This window comes from Caenorhabditis elegans, chromosome IV (genome assembly GCF_000002985.6).
Source record: "Caenorhabditis elegans chromosome IV".
Classification (NCBI taxonomy): domain Eukaryota; kingdom Metazoa; phylum Nematoda; class Chromadorea; order Rhabditida; family Rhabditidae; genus Caenorhabditis; species Caenorhabditis elegans.
In genome coordinates, this window is record NC_003282.8 from 442,412 (window position 1) to 461,126 (window position 18,715).

Sequence of the window (18,715 nt, forward strand, 5' to 3'; positions counted from 1 at the left end):
CTTAACAAACTCCTAAAATGTTATATTTTTCAAAGTCTTTAGAGCACCAAAACTACTGAATTCTTAACACACATCTGGTTTCCAAACAAGTTCCGTGTAGTGTGTCTTCTTCAACATCAAAACAGCTCAATTTTGTGCCATTTTACAAAATTTTTGAGGACAAAATCAATAGTTTCGGCTAAAATTGTATTGTCAATTTTTGATGTTTGCGGTAAATTTGGTAAATTTGCCCCACACCCCTGATCCCCACACACTTATTTAACATTTGTGAATAATAGGCGGATCATAGTTGGCCACTTTTTTCAATTTTCCAAAAAAATCGAAAACTTTATTAAAGGTCAAAATTCCCCGATAATTTAGTTACTGTAGCTTCAAAATCCACAAACACCGTGTGCAATAAATACACGTAAATTCACGGAAACTTGCGGGCTTTTAATCAAATGGTAAGCGGAAACTCAACTTTCAATACGGCGTCCTGCGCGTGAAATGCGCTAAATTGGAAGAGGAGACCCAAAAAAACAAAACCTATTCCAACTTTTTATACTGTAGTTTGTCTTCAGTAAGCAGCATCTTGAAAACTATGGAAGATATGAAAAACTTTTCAACTAGAAAACTAAAGTTGATAATGTAGCCAACATTTCTCAGTTAAGAACTTTTTCGTAAGTGAAGCCATTGAGTAGTTACAACAGTGGTAATGTATGCGCAATGGGATTTTATCAAAAACGTAGTACTTGTGTTTTTAAGTGCGTATATCTTTTTAAATAATAAAAGAATTAAAAAAAGTAAAATCAAGAATTGTAGTGTTTTGTATGCTGAGCATTTCTTCGGCTAAAAGTTTTTTGATATCTATGCTCACGAGAGAGCTATGCTCTTTTGGAAAACGTACAAGTTAAATTCCTTGATATAACCTCGCTAGCTGTTATAGATCATAACTCAGTAACCAGTGACGGAATCAAAAAACGCTAAACTAATGAAATGTTCAAAATTGTTCAAATATTATTTTCATAATTGACTGCTTCCTGTTTTATTTCTTATTCGCAAAGTTACGCACGTTTAAATAATATTTATCGTGATTTCTGGTATATTGAACTACAAAAATTAAAATTGTTATTGAAAATCTTATTGAACAATCCATTTTTCATTCAATTTTAATATTTTTTTCAAACGTAAATTAGCAAGAATTTGAAGCTTTGTTCAAAATCTTCCGTTTTTCGCCGCTTTTCACGTTTTGAGCGAAAGAGCGTGCGCAAGTGAGAGGTGAAAGATGACGAGAGCGACTTGCTTGCGCGTTTCACCCGCAGGAGGCCGTGTATAAACTTTATATATACTATAAAGTTTGTTTACCGTTTCGAATCAGTTCCTTTATCTTTTTCAATAATTTCTCGCATTTTTCTCATTTCTTATTTTAATTTTATTTGCATTTGCCGCGTAAGTGACACGAAAAGTGAGCGCCGCAAACGCGCTCCGCTGAGAATTTGTTTGTGCACTCCTCTCGAATAAGTCAAAAATACACGTCTTTATTAAAACTTATTGATTTTTCAGTGTATTCCTGTGATTTTTCTTGAATTTCTAAATGTTTTTGCAGATGAACACTCAAATTTCCATGCGAAACTTGCTAACAAGCTGCTCAAAAGCCATCACAGCAGGTTAGTAAAGGAAAAAGGTCGAAAAATATCATTTGAAGGTTATTTTCAAAAAAAAAACGTGGCAGAACATTTTTCGTACAACATTTTTCATGTGAAAATTGCAATTACTATTATTTCCATTCATTTCTCCTCAAAATCAGACTTTTTATAAACCATTTCCCCCTTCCTCTCCCTAAATCAAAATCACTATTCCCGCGTGAATTTCACATTTTCAGAGAGAAATAATGCGTGGAGAGCAAGTTTGGGAAAAATCAGCCGTCGAGACTACTTGCATCGGTACCAAGTTAAATTTATCCGTCCGGATGGTTCGACAATCATGGTTCCCGCCGCTGAACCGAGACAGGTTGCTTTTTGAAAAATACATATTTAATTGCAGTTTTTATATTTAATCAGTTTTTTAATTGTACATATTTTCAGACATTCCAATCTGCCGTCGACCTCAAACAGTTGAGCGAGGATGAACGACGACAACGGCTGGCTGCTCGTAAACCAAAAGCCAAGATCACAAAAACAGTAATTATATAATTAACGATTTCAAATTAAAAATGGTTTTTTCAGGAAGTTATCGATGACACCTTCGATGAGTCGGAGTATATGAAGTTTTGGTCGGCACCCGGGCAGAAATCCACGAAAAAATAAGAAAAATCTCGTTATTAGCATGTAGTATTTCTTTTTTTTTGTTAGATTTTTTGTTTTCGTTATATTTACTATGAATATCGACTTTATTCTCGATCTGATTAATATTGATTTGTGCGTTTAGTCGCAATTTTATATCAATTATCTCTATTTCACTAGGGAACCCCGTAACAGCTTGGTGGATAGGAAACCAAGAAGTTTGTGGAGGAAAATCGAGTTTCCGGTCGAAATTAGCTTGAAAATACTAATATGCTAAAAACCTCTAAAAACCTCATTTTTCAGCGATAAACGCCGAATTTTCAGCCATTTTCCGAGAAAAACGCGAATTTTCGGGTAAAAAACCCGATCTCAGAACGAATTTGACTTCAAAAATGGAAAAATGCGATAAGAAGCGTGAAGTTTCACTGAAAACTCTTAATTTCAACGTTTTTTACTCAAAAAATCGTATTTCTGGCTCAAAAACAGTGAAATTTATCATTTTTTTTCTGTGAAAAAATCGATTGGGGGGACCAATAAAAGGTACATTTTTGTGACCCACTGACCGAAAATGTACTTTAATCAAAGAATAAGCGCGTAGTAAAGGACCATAATATTTATTAAAGATTGATAATTGAATAAAAATTTAGTTCCAGACGGTGTCACACCGAGAAGGTGGAAAAATGTGATTTTAGCTGAAAATGAGCTTTTTCTAAAACTTTGACCCATAACTTTTTTTTGAGAAAATTTCAAAACTTCTCATTACGAAATTCGGTAGTTTTGAATCATTTGGTTCTAAAAAGCAAAGTCTTAGATTTCGGTACTCCAACTTTAATTTTCAGTGACACTAGTGTTTTTAAGACTTTGAGACCGATTAATTTTGTTTTGATTTCGAGTAGCCAGTATTTAACACAAGCTTCCGATTGGTATACTTTTTGTTTCTCTTATTCACCAAGTTTTTACAGGGATCCCTAGTCAGATTATTCAAAAGGAATTTTATGTTTCAGATTATTATGACATCCACTCCGAAATATTCGATAATTCTGCCAACCTACAACGAAAAAGAAAATTTGCCGATTTGCATTTGGTTAATTGAAAATTATCTGAAAGAAGTTTCACATGAAGTGATTATCGTTGACGATGCATCACCAGACGGTACTCAAGGCATTGCAAAACTTCTTCAAAAGGAGTACGGAGACGATAAGATTCTGATCAAGCCACGAGTTGGAAAACTTGGACTTGGTACAGCCTATTCACATGGATTATCGTTTGCACGTGGAGAATTTATCATTCTTATGGACGCAGATCTTTCTCATCATCCAAAATTCATTCCGGAAATGATTGCGCTTCAACATAAGTATAAGGTATACATTATTCGTACATTTTTTCTAAAAATTGTTAAAAAAACAGAACTTTTTTAAATTTCAAAATTTATAGGTGTACAAATGTTATTTTAGTTAAATAATAGTTAATTTGATGAAAGTTTTCCAATTTGAGAAAAATATGGCAAGAACTTATTATGCAACGTTAAGCATTTAAAATTTATATAGAAATGTAGAACACAGCATGTTCTATCTGAAAATAACATATATTTCTGTTAAAAAATTGAAAAAAGTCCTCAAATAGTACCTGAAAATTGTCGTTTGACGAAAAGGTGCCGTTAAAAGTTTTTTCGGCAAACTGTAACTTTCAGGCACAGTTGGATCAGGGGTGTGCTGATAATATCCGATTCACTATCAGCCGAATTTCTGCCAGTTTAGCTAATTTAAACTTTAAGTTATCCGGTAGCCGATGTTGGCCGATCTTAGCCCAATTTCCCGGTCTGCTAATTTCACTAACACATTTTTTTTTGGAAAAAATGTTGGGGTTTTATATGATTTTTTCTATTTGAACAGTCGTTCATCACTGAATTTGCTAAAAAATAGTGAACATCACCGCAACTTTTTTCGAACGAGGGCCGAGAAAAAATGCGAAAAATCGGTGTTTGCACACAAAACACCGCATTTTACGACATTTTGTACTTGCTTTGTTTTCTCTTGTTTTTCACCAATTTTTCCCGTGTTTTCTTATCAAAACTGATAAATAAATTTTTTTGCTAATGCTAAAATAATTTCCAGATGAAAAAATATGTATTCAGTCGGCAAGTAGCGGTGAAAGTCGTCAATGTAATATGATGGATTACGGGAATACAAAACCCAAACTTTTTCCCAAACATGATACATATGCTGCTCTGATGCTGAAACTACCTGATTTTCATAACGAGACCGCTGAAAAAGTTTTGAGGTTTTCAAAATTCAACTTTTTGTGCGAAAATCTCTACTTTTTCACCAAAAAAGTTGAATTTTGAAAGCCTCAAAACTTTTTCAGTGGTCTCGTTATGAAAATCAGGTAGTTTCAGCATCAGAGCAGCATATGTATCATGTGTGGGAAAAAGTTTGGGTTTTGTGTTCCCGTAATCCATCATATTACATTGACCACTTTCACCGTTACTTACAGACTCAATACACAATTTTTTCACTTGGAAATTGTTTTAGCATCTGCAAAAAATATTTATTTATTAGTATTAATAAGAAAAAATGGGGAAAATTGGTGAAAAACGAAAGAAAACACGCGGAAAACAAAGCAACATAAATGGCCGCTGAAACTTGTCGGGGACTCGGCCATGGCCTAGAAACCTTTTTGCCTCGTCCCTCGTTCGAAAAAAGTTGTAGTGAATAGCCGTTAGCCGGCTTCAAAAAAGTCGGCATTAGCCGATCTATCTGTTAGCCGAAAAAGTCGGTTATCCGCACACCCCTGATTATCATGTTGAAATGCGCCAGTTTTGTGCGTTTGCCGAAAATAATGTCTCACCTAATATCAAGTTTCCGATAATAGAGGACATAATATTACATTTAAAAAACCATCACATTTATATCAACACAATGCCTTTTTTAAGCATAAAAATACAATTTTTTTATTTATTTTTCAGCTCGACATCGTGACAGGAACACGCTACAAGGACGGAGGTGGTGTTAGTGGATGGGATTTGAAGAGGAAGACGATCAGCAAGGGAGCCAATTTTTTGGCTCAGTTTCTGCTGAATCCAGGTGTATCTGATTTAACAGGATCATTTCGTCTTTATAAGAGAGATATTCTGTCGAAGTTGATTGCTGAAAGTGTAAGCAAAGGATACGTTTTTCAGGTGAATATAGGTTTAAATTTTGAAAAATAAAGATATTTCTGCAACTCGTGCACACCATTTACCAAAAACCGGAGCCAATGAAAAAAGGTTTTTATTGATCAAGAAACAGAAATGCAATCAAAACTTAAGCTTATTCTGAGGCTCTTCGAAAATTCAAAGTTAAATATATATAAAGAAGATTTTTTAATAACAAAATACTGTGAAAAAGATTTTTTAATGTTTTTAAAATCCGAATTGCAGATGGAAATGATGTTTCGAGCGAAAAAATCGGGTTATCGTATTGGGGAGGTACCAATCTCATTCGTCGATCGATTCTTTGGAGAATCAAAGCTCGGAAGTCAGGAAATCGTGGATTACGCAAAAGGACTTCTCTATCTGTTTGCATTTGTTTGGTAGATTCTGTGATATAATTTGTATTCATTTTACTATTTTTAATTTAAATTTTAAGAATTAAAATTTCTGAGAGTTTTATAGCCAGAGCGCTTCATTGTACGTTTTCCAAATTTTTTTATTATGACCTTGGGGATTCCTATTTATATTGTTTCCAAACATTCTTGTTTAAATTATATTTTTTCTTCGAATAAATCGTTATAATATTTTTTAAGATGCCAACAAAATTGGAAACAATTTGTGCACAAATGTTCTGGTTGGCTAAGTGTCAAGTTGCCGAATAATTAAAGCTCGGCAAATGCCGAAAAATAGAAGAAATATGTATCCAATTTTCAAAAAGAGATTAAAATTTTCAGATTATCCAGTGTTGGGAGTTAAAAATGTTATATTTTTGTACCAATATCTCGGCAAATCGGTCCAGTTTTCCAGGGCGCTTTCAACGTCTTTCAACGACTACCCCCGAGCTGTGAATTGTGCCCTGGAAAGCTGGCGATGAGCGGCAAACTCCAGAAAAAAAAGTGGGTGTGTGTGCCGCACACTGCCGTACTCTGTTGCACATTTCTGTGCATTTCTGAGTCACTATTTTTGGTGAACGGCCAGAGTCACTATATTTGGTGAACGGCCCAAATATAGTGACTCTGGCCGTTCACCAAGAACAGTGACTGTCTCGGTAGACGTATGCGCACATTCCGCGCACCTTCCGCGCACATTCTGCGCACATTGGTTTTTGTGTGTTTTTCATCCAGAAATCATGCATTCTGCGCACATTCCACGCACATTGCCTTTGGTGTGGCCATTTTCCACACCGCTAGCCCTTTGAGCACATTCCGCGCACTTTCCGCGCGGATTCTGCGCACATTGACTTAGATAATCTACAACTATTGCTCAATTTCTGCTTTCTATAAATATTTTAACGTTGTTTAATTTTTATGTCTGAGTCCATATTTACTAGTACTTCTGATATCTGGAAATACATAATAGTCAAGAGAAAAGACAGAAATAATCGTAAAATGCCAACAACGTCACTGTAGAGTTCAAATATGTTTTCCCAAATATCATATTTGAGCTAACAGGTTGTAAACAGGTTGTAACGTCGTCTATCGTGATTGATTTACAACTACATAATGTCCCACAATTTAATAATGTCCCACATTTTAAGATAAAATAACTGTCAAATTTTTGTTTCAAAAATTGAAAATGTGGCTCCTGTTCCTAAACAGTTTCATCAAAATAACTTCAAATAAAGAAAAACTATATACAATCAGCTTATCTAACAATTTTCGTAAGTCTAACTAGTCTGCCAAGCAGCCTCTAATAAATGCCGAGTGTACAGACTCCGCCCCTTTTTCGCGTTTTTTCGCGTTTTTTTTAGCTTGCGAAAAAATGTCACACTTCGTTTTCATTAATAACTCCAGAGCCGTTTGACTGAATTTTATAATATTTGACAGCTTACTAGAAATATTTCACCCCACGGGGGAGCAAAAAACTGCACAAAGTTTGGAGCAAAACTGAGCTCAGGGCGGCTTTCCCCAGTTTGAAAAAAATTTTTGTTGCTCTTTTTACCCCCAAAAAACCATGTTTTAATTGAATTAAAATTCGGATTTTGCTCGGTTTTGTTCCAAATTTATGTGCAAGATACTACTCAGAGAGGTGGATTTTTTGAAAGAAAGTTTGAGTTCATAAGTGCAAAAGGCAAAAAGTTGTGATAAAACAAAAGGCCAAAAAATGCCATTTTGCCAAAAAAAATTTTTTTTCCGAAAAAGTAGTTTTTCGTCTTTATCTCAAGTTCTACTTCATCTTTTCGACACTTTTTTTTCTACCCCACGTAAAAAAGTACGTTGAACACGATTTTCAACTCAGAATTAAGAAAAGTTTTATGAGTCGGCCGAGCAAGACGAATAAGTGCCACATTTTGCACGCTTTCCCATTTTCGCGAATCTACTTTTTCAATCATAACTCGGTCAGTTTTCAAGTTTTCTTAGTTTTCCAAAAATTGACGTGTAGGTCTCATCAAGACGCATCGAGACATATAAAATTTGTAAAAAGTTCAGTGGGAAAATTTTTCAAGAAAAAAATAATTCAAAAATTTAGTACTGGGGGGAGTGGTTTCCTGGGTCTCCTGCACATTTTTTCCACTAAAGTTTTGCGGAATGTATTTTTGATTCATAGTTTTTGATTTTATTTAATGGAAGATGAAGTTTCGTCGCATTAGAAATACTCTGCCAAGAGATATTATTTTTATTAATTTTCAGGCCAAAACTTGTTTTTTTTCTATACATCTGTCTGTGTACAAGATATAGCCCTCAAATGTACGTCTCCCTTTCGGGAATTTTATGATGAGTACAATGCTGTAATAAAATTTTCAAAAATTAGGTTTTCCGCTGACTTATCAGTGATAAACGGTTTTCGAACTTCTTCCCCAAATAGTAATAATTGAAGAAAGCGGAATCGAAAGACGACTTCCTCCAGAAAATTTTCTTCCCTACATCCCAGTTTGAGGTGTCTCCCGCATGCACAGGTAACCCGCGACAAGCGAGCGATGACTTGCATGCAGGCCGCATGCAAGTGAATGTAGAACCAAAAACACGCGTGTACGCGGCCTATCCCTCGCCTGTATTTCGCTTGTAAGCGGCCCATCGTTCGCCTATTATTGACATGTCTGTGAGATGGAATCCTTCCAGGATTCGTTCCACCCGCTTGTAGTTTTCACTTTCTTTTCTTATAATATGACAACAGTAGTTTATTTAAATAATATTTATTTAAGAAAAATTTCCAAAAATGCAAAAAAATTAGAATTTTTCGGGATTTTCCCTCGTTCCGCTGTCTCTGCTGCACTTGGTTGCTCTGTAGATGCATTTCCGTGGCGTTTCCGATTGGCTAATCTGAAATTAAATACATTTTTGTATAAAATTGTGTTTTGTTTGCGAAAAATACAATATGAACTGAAAATTTAAAGGTAGAGTTAAGTCAATTTGGGGTTTTGCCATGAATGATAGCATGAATGATAGCAAAAATCAATTTTGCAAAAATAAAAGAAACATTTGAAGCTAAAATAAGCTAAAATATTACCTCTTTCAATAAATCCTTGGAAACTGAAGCCAATTTTCAATATCACCGCGTTCATCCATCGTCTCCGCGCTGCTTGACACGTCGGTCGGTGGCTGTTCGGCAATCTTTAAATTTTGCATTATTTCATAGTTTATAAGAATTTAAAGAACAAAAGTTATAATATCCCGTCTCTCCTTGCAAAAAACAATAGAAAAAGTGAGAAAAAGAAAGAACATCCAATTCTCATAACAAAAACTACGATAATTGCGAAATAATTGCCGAATAGTACGAATTTCATCGAAAATATGAGAAAATCAAAAATTATCGACATTTTTTGAATGAAAGAAACAGAATCAACATTTGTTCTGTGCTATTTTTGAAGCAATAGTTTTAAGATACATGAAATAATGCGAGATGAACTTTCAAATTTGTAGAAATTATAAGATAGCTCCGATTTCTTATAAAATGCAATAAAAAATCGAATGCTCCGGAGACACTGCGAAACGCATAACTGCACGGAAACAGCAATATGAACATCCAAAATTGTAGAAAACACCAAATGAATGATTTCCTACAAAATGAAGAGAAAAAAAATTTTTCCAAAAAAAAAAATTTTTCGAGCAAAAAAAAAATTTATTCTATAGATAATCGACCCTATTTTTCTTCGATTCTTCATTAATAGTTCAAAACAAGCCCATTTTTTTGCACTTTGTAATCAAAATAACTTAAAACTATCAAATACGATTAATACTGCAAAAATGAGCAAAAAAATTGACTTTTTGCTCTTTTGGAGCACAAAAAGTGCTCCGTGTAAGCATGGGAATACAGTTTTGTATGTATGGGAATTGGTGTAAGCATGGGAATTGTATGCATGGGAACACCAAAAATTGAATTGTACGCATGGGAGCATTTTTACTACTGATTGTAAGCATGGGAAAATTTGTATGTACGGGAATACGTGTAAGCATGGGAAATGTAGGCATGGGAACGAGAAAAAATGAGTTGTACGCATGGGAACACTATTACTACTGAGTATACGCATGGGAATATTTGTATGTACGGGAACATGTGTACGCATGGGAATTGTAGGCATGGGAAATGTAAGCATGGGAGTAATTGCCAGTCATTGCTGGTTCGAATCTGGTCCGGTTCAGTTTTCTTTTACATCGTCAAGTGTCCTGATATAAGCTTTCAATGTGTTTTTTGGATCACGAAATTCTCGTGAGAGCTCTTGTCAGCATAAGCGCACGTCAGCATAAGCATATTCAAAACGTCAGCATAAGCATATTTCAGAGGTTTCAGCATAGGATAGTAGGCAATGAGATTTTGCAATAAAATGTGTCCAACTGAAATGTTGTTGGCGATAGTGTCAAAAACATTTGGTTTTTTTAGGTTTCAATGTTTTTTTTCGATTTATGAAAAAAAATCCAAAGGGTACCCCCTTACAAAAATTTTCAAAAATTTTTTCAAAACTTTTTTTGAAAACTTTTCAAAATTTGATCAGATGTTATAGAAAAATGCAATGTTTGTAGTTTATCTAGTTTAGATGTTCTGAACACGAATTCTGACTAAAACCTGAGGTATAGTAGAACCTCAAAATTCAAAAAACGCACTCACTTCGGATGCTGATATCTCAGTGTAATAATTTTTTATGACAAAGTGATCAACTACAAAGTTGTTTATCTTAATATAAAGTACAATTTTGTAGTTAATCGTTTTTTATCAAAAAATTTGTTGGTTGAGATATGAACAGAAAAAGAAGAAGAAAATACAAGCATGAAGGTGCCGAACTTTACACAACTTTATCTCGACCAACAAATTTTTTGATAAAAAACAATCAACTACAAAGTTGTACGTTAGATTAAGATAAACAACTTTGTAGTTGATCACTTTGTCATAAAAAATTTTTCCACGGAGATATCAGCATCCGAAGTGAGTGCGTTTTTTGAGCTTAGGTGTTCTACTAAACCTCAGGTTTTCGTCTGCAATCGTGTGCAGAACATCCAAACTAGAAAAAACTACAAACATTGCATTTTTCTGATCAAATTTTGAAAAGTTTTCAAAAAAATTTTGGAAAATTTTATTAGATAGAGGTAGTCAAAGAGCATTTGAAGGTAGTCAATGAGCAAAGGTAGCCAATGAGCAAAAGGTAGTCAATGAGCAAAGGTAGTCAATGAGAAGGTAGTCAATGAGTGTTTGCCGGCATAATGTTGTTGAAAATTTAATTCTTAAATTGAAAATTTTCGTACTGTAGTAAAAGAGCTATGTTGGTAAAGCGTAGTAAAATAGATTCCGTAGTAAAAGATCCAATTGTAGTAAAAGATCTAGATGTGGAATTCGTAGTAAAAGAGATTCCGTAGTAAAAGATCCAATTGTAGTAAAAGATCTAGATGTGGAATTCGTAGTAAAAGAGATTCCGTAGTAAAAGATCCAATTGTAGTAAAAGATCTAGATGTGGAATTCGTAGTGAAAGAGATTCCGTAGTAAAAGAGATCCTGTAGTAAAAGAGATACGTAGTAAAAGATCAAGTAGTAAAACAGTATTTGCCAAATGTTTTTTGGTGATCAGGAAGCAAAATGTGAAGAAAAAATGTGGTTTCGCACTCATTTTTTCTGGAAATTTCAGAATTTCAATTTGAAATTGCAAAATTAAATACATCCTAAGAATGTTCCTATGTCTATTTTGAAAGTAAATTCTATGAAAATATGTAGAAAAAAACGGAAAAAATTGAAAAAGACACAGTTATAAGTCTAAACATTTCCGGCAAGTTTGATATCAAATTTGCCGGAAAAGTTCCGGCAAACCGGCATTTTGCCGAAAATTAATTTTTCCGGCAAATCGGCAAACTGGCAAACTGCCGATTTGCCGAATTTGTCGACAAATCAATTTGCCGAACGGCAATTGCAGCCCACCCGATTTGAATAACGATGACTATTCATGGGCTCATGTCGATTTACGCAGCTCGTGTACTCCTCGAGGAGAAGTGATAAATTTTCTGGTTAGAGACGCTTTGATGTGTTTTTCTAATTTTTAGTAAATTTAACACTCAAAGGGATTTTTTTATAATTAATTTTTCAATAAATGTGCGAAAAAGTACCGAATTGTGCGAATAATTGTGCAATAAATTTGCCGAAAATCGAAATTTCCAGCAAATCAGCAAACCGGCAACGTGTCGATTTTTCTATTCCGGCAACACAAAATTCTGTGAAGCAACATATTCGACGCCTAAAATATCTCGTAGCGAAAACTACAGTAACTCTTTAAATGACTACTGTAGCGCTTGTGTCGATTTACGGGCCCAAAATTTTAAATGAATTAGTATTTTTTATTTATCGATAGAATACAGAAAAGTAAGCAAAAAATGCGAAAAAAAAACGAAAAAACGAAGAAAAATGGAATATCGCTGATCGAGCCCGTGAATCGACACAAGCGCTACAGTAGTCATTTAAATAAGTCGTTTTCGCTACAAGATAAATTGCGCGTCAAATATGTTGCGCAATACGCATTCGTAGAATTTTGTGTTCCCGTAATATAATATTTCAAAATAAGAGCAACAAAAACTTTACCCGTGCTTCCTGTTCTTGAGCACAATCGTATTTTGTGTCTCTATCAACAAAGCAGTGCTCATCTATGCTCCGCTGATTAGAAGGGCAATAAACTGGATTTTCAATACCTGAAGGAACTATATAAGAATTCTCACATTTATTCTCACATAACTCACATTAAGCTCATTAAAACTCATAACTATGCACTCCATTTCCATCATCGCCGGAGCTTCTGCTCAATGCTTCGAAGGTGGCTGTGGTCACCCGTGGTCACTGTAGTCCAAGTCCCTCAGTGTTCGTGCAACCGGTGCTTTGGAAATGGATGTGCTCCGAGATGTAGCTACTGCCCGCCAAGATTCGGATACTCTTCATGTTGCAATAATAACAGTAAGTTCGCCATACCAAATTTTCCAAAGTGTAAAAAAAAATAGGCGGTAGGCATTCAGGCAGGCCTGAACATGTCTGCCATAGAACAATACTATTTTCAGACTTCTCCTGCTGTGGATTCCGATTCCGTCGTAGCGTCGAACAAGTGGTGAAGGCTGAAACTTCGGAATATTCTAAATAATTCGATTATCGTATCGGAAAATATTTGTATATTAGTTTGTCGAAAGTTGAAGAATAAAGTAGTGAATTTCTAGATTTAATGTTTTAAGGCTTAGGCTCACACTTGGGCTTAGGCTCAGTCTTAGGCTTAGCCTTTGGCTCATGCTTAGGCTCAGGCTCAGGCTTAGGCTTAGGCTCAGGCTTCGGCTTAGGCTTAGTCAACGCCGAGGGCCTTGGATGCAGGCTGGACACTTCAACTTCCGAATTCCGTTTTTTTTTAATTTTAACATTTCTGTTTTCCAAAAATTGAGCCAAAGATTGGATACCGCCTGGCTCCTTTTCGAAAATGAGTCACACCCCTATTTTTTGGGCAAACGGTTACCTTCAATGTGTGCACAGCTTGTATCGTTTCCTGCTGCTAAAATTTTCATTATACCCCGCGAAAATCATTTTTATTACAATTTCCCTCGAAATGGCCTTAAAACTAGCCGTTTTTCTAGCTCTCACTGGGTTGGCACTGTGCCAAAACAGTACTACGGGAAGACCTGGTTCCTATTGTAGAACACAATCGAGAAGTGGTGAGTTTTTTTGTATTTTTTCACTGAAAGTACGTAGGAAGGCATGACATCACACTGATAGATAGGTACATAGAATGGCTGACGCCTTGGCAGGTAGAAGGACATGCAGGCAAGCAGGCAGACACGTAAGACAGCAGGCACCTTTGCAGGTAGGTAGGTAGACGGGAAGCTATGTGGACAGGCCGAGGTATGTACGCGAACAGGCATAGAGCCAGAGAGGCCCGATGATGCAGGCAGGCAGACAAGCGCGTATGTAAGCTAAATGAAAAAGCAGGCCGATACATAACTACATAGGTATGTAGGCACATAGCTAGATAGGTAGGCAACGTAAACAGGTAGGAAGGCACACAGACAGGTAGGCACGTAGGCAGGCACGTATTTACGTAGGTAAAAAGGCAAACTTCCAAGCATGCCATTTTTACAGAATGCTTCATGGGAGCCTGCCCATCGGGCTTCGAGTGCATCGGAAACCAATGTTGCTCCGAAGCCGACGTTGTTCAACCTGGAGGCGACTGTACTGATTACTTGGCTGATTGTACCAACGTCCAATGTAACGCAATCGGAATGCAGGATTTCGCCAGAGCAAATTGTGCAAGAACCTGTAATATGTGCTATAGTACAGCTCCTGTGAGCCCACGTAAGTTGAGCAGGGCTTTGTGGATTACTGTAGCCCAATTCTTTTCAGAATACGCCTGTACCGATCTTCTCACCGACTGCGCTAATCGTACGGCTTCTTGCCAAGACATTGACTTTGTTGATATGATGGCTTTGTACTGCCCGAGAACTTGCAGTCTCTGTTTGTGGGCCGCCGCCACGAAAATTCCCAATTGCGGAAACACACTTCCAGAGTAGGCTCTGAAAAAGTGCCTACATGCCTGCCTACCACCTATTTTTTGCAGTTGCACCACACGTGGAAACTACTGCTCCGCCACAAGCGTCTCCGCCTACCAGAAGCGTGTCGGATGCGGGAATCAGTGTGGTTTGTGCTCCCCGACAACTCCACAACCAGCAGCACCGGCTGTGCTCTCGACAAACAGCAATGGATTCCTCTTTTTTGGGCGCAAGTAGACCCCCGAAAGCCATTGAACTGAATGAAATTGTTAAATACATTTTTTTTCTAGAAATAAAGGAGAAAGCATACAGAATACTCGAAATAGTCTAAAATTTTAAAGTGCCGGAAGCTTTGTCTAGGTATAGAATCCCCAACGTTTAAGTCTGACTGGATAGTGACGTCACTGATGGCCTAGTTTCCGCCATTTCAAAAAAAAGAGAGGACGTCATCAGTTTTGGCAAATTGCCAAAATTTTGAAAAGCATCAGCTTTTGAGGAAATCTACAATGTTTCAATACAAATAATTATTATAAAACTAAATTACAGTATAAAAAATGTAGGAAATAAATTTTTTTTGGTCTACTTCCAAAATGATGAGTGGCAAAAACTGAGTAATTTTTACTAGTTTTTTTTTGATTTTTTTTTTTTGATTTGTTCATTTTGGCATCATATGAGTAGTTCTACTCCACCTTTAAATAAAAGAGAGTTATCAGTTGGAAGTCCGAAGATATTGGCTTTTTGGATTTTTCTGAACCAGTATCATCGGTTAAATACATGGATTTCTGGCTTCCCTCATAAATTGAAACGGAAGAGTTTGCCGAACTAGGCCATTTTGGCTCGGCCATATCTGGTGTAGATTTCCGGCGCGTTGCGTGTCGCGTCGCGGCTCGATTTTAGTTGTAAAACTAAATGTATTTGTCGGTGTGGAGTACACTGCACTTTCCTACGCTTTGTACGGCGGGCGATTGCCAATGGAGCGCGAAAAATTCAATGAGGAAGGCCAGAACCCCGTGTTGGTGTAAAAATAAAAATAAAAGAACTGCAAATTTTGCAAGTGCGCTCCAATAAGAATTTACTGTAGTAATGCATTTAAGGCAAAAAATAAAATAAAAAAAAACAATGAGCAGCTGCACAGTACATCCATTCCATTCTCAGATGGTACCATTGTGTTTTTTCGGGCCATGGAAAGTAGTCTGCGGGCGTTGGGGTAGAATTAAAAAGAAATAAAAAAATGCCTATTAATACTTTATGGGAAATACGAAACTTTACATAGATCAAGTTCCATTAATACTTCTTAACGATCGACGATACGTAGAGTTGAACTTCTCAGCGAGCTCCTCCGTTATTTGCTTGTAGGCAACTCCAAAATCCAGGAGCACCTTCCAAATGAGCATGTACTGCTGGAGAGTCTGCACCGACGCCGCTCGCCCAGTCACGCGCAGGTGGCTCACAATCTGAAACATCCAAGGTAGGCATAGGTAGGCAGACATAAAAATTCTTACCTGCTTGATATCCGGCAGCGTGAAGTGAGTATGAATCGATTGCAATGCAATCTCAACAGCCATCAGCGTTCCCGAACGGCCAACTCCCGCCGAACAATGAATAACTGGAGGTGTACTTCTCGCTCTGATCTTTCTCAAGATCTTCAGCATGACCTCTGAGGATTCAGGCACTTGCCAGTCGGGCCATTCCTTCCATAGCCAGTGAGTGATCAATCGCGTCTCGCCCTCATAGCTCAAGTTGAGGCGAGTCGTCACCAGAGACTTGTTCACCGTTGAATCCTCGTAGTTTACACTAAACTTGTCGAATTGCAGGCAACAATGTGCATTTCTCGGGAAGTACTCGGCGCACTTCTCACGATTCGTCTCGAGGAATTGACAGAGCATCACAATCGCCGTCGTGTTCTCCTGCCAAATCATTCTCCAAAAGTCAGCCCGCGTTTCCTTTTTGGGTCCTTGTGTAAGGATGTAGCCACGCTTCAGGAATGGACTTCTGATGTAGTTGGCATGAATGTAGTCGGTGGAGTTCTTGTTGGGCATCTTGAACTTGAGTTGAACCCGAGAGATGTCAAGACACGGTATGTCTGAAAATTGATGGAATATTGGAATATTTTTATATTTCACACAGTCAGTTTTCTGGCGCCCACTGTCAATTATCTATCGGCACAGTCAACTTTCTGTCGTAAGCTGCCAACTTACAAATGTACCCCTTTTAACCACACAGGAGCCGGTCAGCACCAGTGTGGTTTTGCGCGTTGCCTGGGTGGTTTAAAGTTGCAAGCGTGATTTCTGGAGGGTGCCTACAGGAAGGCCATGCCGGCAGCTATAAACCACTCAGGCAACGCGCGAAAACAACACAGGGGCTGGCAGGCACCTGCGTGGTTCAGTTTATCTGTGGGTCAATTTTTTTCCGCACACTGCCGACTTTCTGTCGAATTCTACCACAGTCAATATTCGAATATAAACTCACTTGAGTACCGATTCTTCTTATTATTCACCGGATGGTTGAAGACCGTGCACAGATCCGATGGCGGATCGCCTGGCAGATTGCTGAACTCTTGCTTGAAGTCGTCAAGAGTCATTTTCTGACTCGACATGGCAAAATCCTTGAAGAGCTTTCGATAGGCTTCCCGTGTTTCCTCATCATCGGCAAGCGAGATTGAGTCGTTCGTCGTCTGAAAATTTATGAATATTTGCGGCGTCCTGTGAAAAATCTACTTCAGTATATCAATACCTCTGAAGAGTTCTCCTCGAGTGACTTGGATGTCCGTCGTGAGCTCGGCGAATCCGCTGTCAATTTTCCCTTGTCTGGGGATGCTTTGGTTGCCTTCGAGTACACAGCTTCTGTCTCTCCATCGAGTCCAATCAAGGATCTGGTAGTTCTGATGAGATGATGATCAGCTTTTTGTTGCGACGTCTTCACATTACCAGGTGGAACTGCTTCATTGCTTCTGCTCAGTGAGTTGGAGTGGATGTATTGAGTGGCTCGGCGTTCATTCGGCTCGATTTTCTTGACAAACGAGTCCATTTCACTCTCGAGTTGGTTGATACTAAAAAATCAACATTTGCGATTCTATATCCAACTACTCTACCTACCTCACATCAGCCATTGCCAGCCTTTTCCTGTTTCCTTCTGAAACTGGTGGAGTAGACGTGGACTTTGGCTGTTTTGATGGCGAGAACGGAATGTGGTTGACAACCTTTTTCACAACTTGTTGCACGGATTTTCGTTTATGTTTCTCGTTCGAGCCCTTGCTGTTCGATGACGCCGCCGGCACTGGTACCGGTTTCGTTCGTCTAGTATTTTTGCTGGAATTTTCTGTTGACTTCAAGAGCTAATAAAAATTAAATCTTTCCTACTGTGAGCTTTCAGTGTCCGAGTCGCTCTTCTTTACCTCGCGTCGCTTCTGATTTGGTGATTTGGAATTAACAAATGTTGATTTTGAATTTTTTGAACCATTGCTTGCTTCTGGTTTTTTTGTTACTTCTTGCTTCGCTTTCTGTAAAAAAATTATTTGGTTTTGGGAAACATTTTTTCAACTCTCTATCCGGTCAACTTTCTGTCGCACGTGGCCAGTTAATTTTCACACAGCGGAGCAGCTTTCTGGCACGAAAATCCGTAAATATATTTGATGAACTCACTCTGTTGAACATATTCATAATGCGAATATTCTGATTCCGGGATGCTTATCGGAATTGCAAAGCTGGATGTCGTGATAGAAAAGTACTGAATTTTTCGAAAATATTTTTTTGCGAAAAAATAAAATGAGTTGGCAACGTGGGTTTGATGTTGTTTTTTGAAGAAATATAAGCTCACGGGAAAAATTACGTTTTTTTTTCTAGTTTTTATTGATTACAAAAAAAAATGATATTTTAGGTAGGGCTCCTATGAGGTCGCCGCAACGGCGCCTCCGCCGGCCTCAGCGGGCGCCGCGCCGGCTCCACGGCGTCACTCAAGCCGTATGTATCTCAATGTAGAGTGCGGCGCGGTACCCCGAGAGTGCCGGCCGCTCCAAATAACTACCTTTCGCACTTCATTGCAATTACACAGTGGCGCACGACCGGCGTGAGGCCCGCATTTCGCGCCTCACTCGGCTGGCAAAAAAGGTGCCTACGAGGCAGGTGCGCAGGCAGCCAGGTCGCCTGTTTTCTGTCGCAACTTTTTAATTTTTGTCGCTCAACGACACACATTTCTGGCGCAAAAATCCGCAATATATATGATGAACTTACTCGATTGAACATATTCAAAATGTGAATCCGTTTATCCCGGAAATTTCACCAAAACTGCAAGGATGACTGCTAGAAAAAGTAATAAAATGTATTCTTTCAAAAATTTGTT

The 18,715-nt window shown here is 37.6% G+C and overlaps 6 protein-coding genes across 9 annotated transcripts; 4 read left to right on the forward strand and 2 right to left on the reverse strand.

Annotated features, from left to right (window-relative positions):
- Nucleotides 1-1,573: 1,573 nt before the first annotated feature.
- Nucleotides 1,574-2,375, forward strand: mrpl-55 (39S ribosomal protein L55, mitochondrial; the record flags this gene model as incomplete). The annotated part of the gene is made up of 4 exons (NM_067529.6): nt 1,574-1,646; nt 1,862-1,989; nt 2,064-2,159; nt 2,205-2,375. 4 exons carry the CDS (start codon nt 1,574-1,576, stop codon nt 2,283-2,285), a joined length of 378 nt encoding a protein of 125 aa, NP_499930.2. The 3' UTR covers nt 2,286-2,375.
- An 890-nt stretch (nt 2,376-3,265) lies between these two features.
- Nucleotides 3,266-6,038, forward strand: dpm-1 (Dolichol-phosphate mannosyltransferase subunit 1; the record flags this gene model as incomplete). 2 transcript variants are annotated; one of them, NM_067530.7, is made up of 3 exons in its annotated part: nt 3,266-3,622; nt 5,227-5,439; nt 5,680-6,038. In NM_067530.7, 3 exons carry the CDS (start codon nt 3,272-3,274, stop codon nt 5,833-5,835), a joined length of 720 nt encoding a protein of 239 aa, NP_499931.2. The 2 variants fall into 2 exon arrangements, with proteins under 2 accessions (NP_499931.2, NP_001368307.1); NM_001380009.1 differs by lacking the exons at nt 3,266-3,622; nt 5,227-5,439 and having other exon boundaries at nt 5,680-5,835.
- A 2,668-nt stretch (nt 6,039-8,706) lies between these two features.
- Y66H1A.8 (uncharacterized protein) lies at nt 8,707-12,505 on the reverse strand (the record flags this gene model as incomplete). 2 transcript variants are annotated; one of them, NM_001307647.1, is made up of 3 exons in its annotated part: nt 8,707-8,711; nt 8,899-9,002; nt 12,444-12,505. In NM_001307647.1, the coding sequence occupies 3 exons, from the start codon at nt 12,503-12,505 to the stop codon at nt 8,707-8,709; spliced, it is 171 nt and encodes a 56-aa protein (NP_001294576.1). The 2 variants fall into 2 exon arrangements, with proteins under 2 accessions (NP_001294576.1, NP_001294575.1); NM_001307646.3 differs by lacking the exon at nt 12,444-12,505 and having other exon boundaries at nt 8,899-8,953.
- A 156-nt stretch (nt 12,506-12,661) lies between these two features.
- On the forward strand, nt 12,662-12,990 carry M04G7.5 (uncharacterized protein; the record flags this gene model as incomplete). The annotated part of the gene is made up of 2 exons (NM_001307409.1): nt 12,662-12,809; nt 12,911-12,990. 2 exons carry the CDS (start codon nt 12,662-12,664, stop codon nt 12,988-12,990), a joined length of 228 nt encoding a protein of 75 aa, NP_001294338.1.
- A 382-nt stretch (nt 12,991-13,372) lies between these two features.
- Nucleotides 13,373-14,688, forward strand: M04G7.1 (ShKT domain-containing protein). Its single transcript, NM_067532.7, has 4 exons — nt 13,373-13,546; nt 13,971-14,183; nt 14,232-14,394; nt 14,446-14,688. Exons 1-4 carry the CDS (start codon nt 13,441-13,443, stop codon nt 14,612-14,614), a joined length of 651 nt encoding a protein of 216 aa, NP_499933.2. The 5' UTR covers nt 13,373-13,440; the 3' UTR covers nt 14,615-14,688.
- A 917-nt stretch (nt 14,689-15,605) lies between these two features.
- M04G7.2 lies at nt 15,606-18,618 on the reverse strand (the record flags this gene model as incomplete). Of its 2 annotated transcripts, none has more annotated exons than NM_067533.5 (7): nt 15,606-15,831; nt 15,880-16,460; nt 16,847-17,051; nt 17,111-17,426; nt 17,473-17,685; nt 17,737-17,876; nt 18,019-18,138. In NM_067533.5, 7 exons carry the CDS (start codon nt 18,034-18,036, stop codon nt 15,652-15,654), a joined length of 1,653 nt encoding a protein of 550 aa, NP_499934.1. The 2 variants fall into 2 exon arrangements, with proteins under 2 accessions (NP_499934.1, NP_001294337.1); NM_001307408.3 differs by lacking the exon at nt 18,019-18,138 and adding an exon at nt 18,607-18,618 and having other exon boundaries at nt 15,652-15,831.
- Between the last annotated feature and the right edge of the window lie 97 nt (nt 18,619-18,715).

What these genes read in the sequence shown, in the direction of transcription:
- M04G7.1 (NM_067532.7), top strand. Translation starts at nt 13,441, where the DNA reads ATGGCCTTAAAACTAGCCGTTTTTCTAGCTCTCACTGGGTTGGCACTG. An exon ending in TACAGCTCCTGTGAGCCCAC is followed by an intron (nt 14,184 to 14,231) that starts GTAAGTTGAGCA and finishes AATTCTTTTCAG; the next exon opens with AATACGCCTGTACCGATCTT. An exon ending in TGCGGAAACACACTTCCAGA is followed by an intron (nt 14,395 to 14,445) that starts GTAGGCTCTGAA and finishes TATTTTTTGCAG; the next exon opens with TTGCACCACACGTGGAAACT.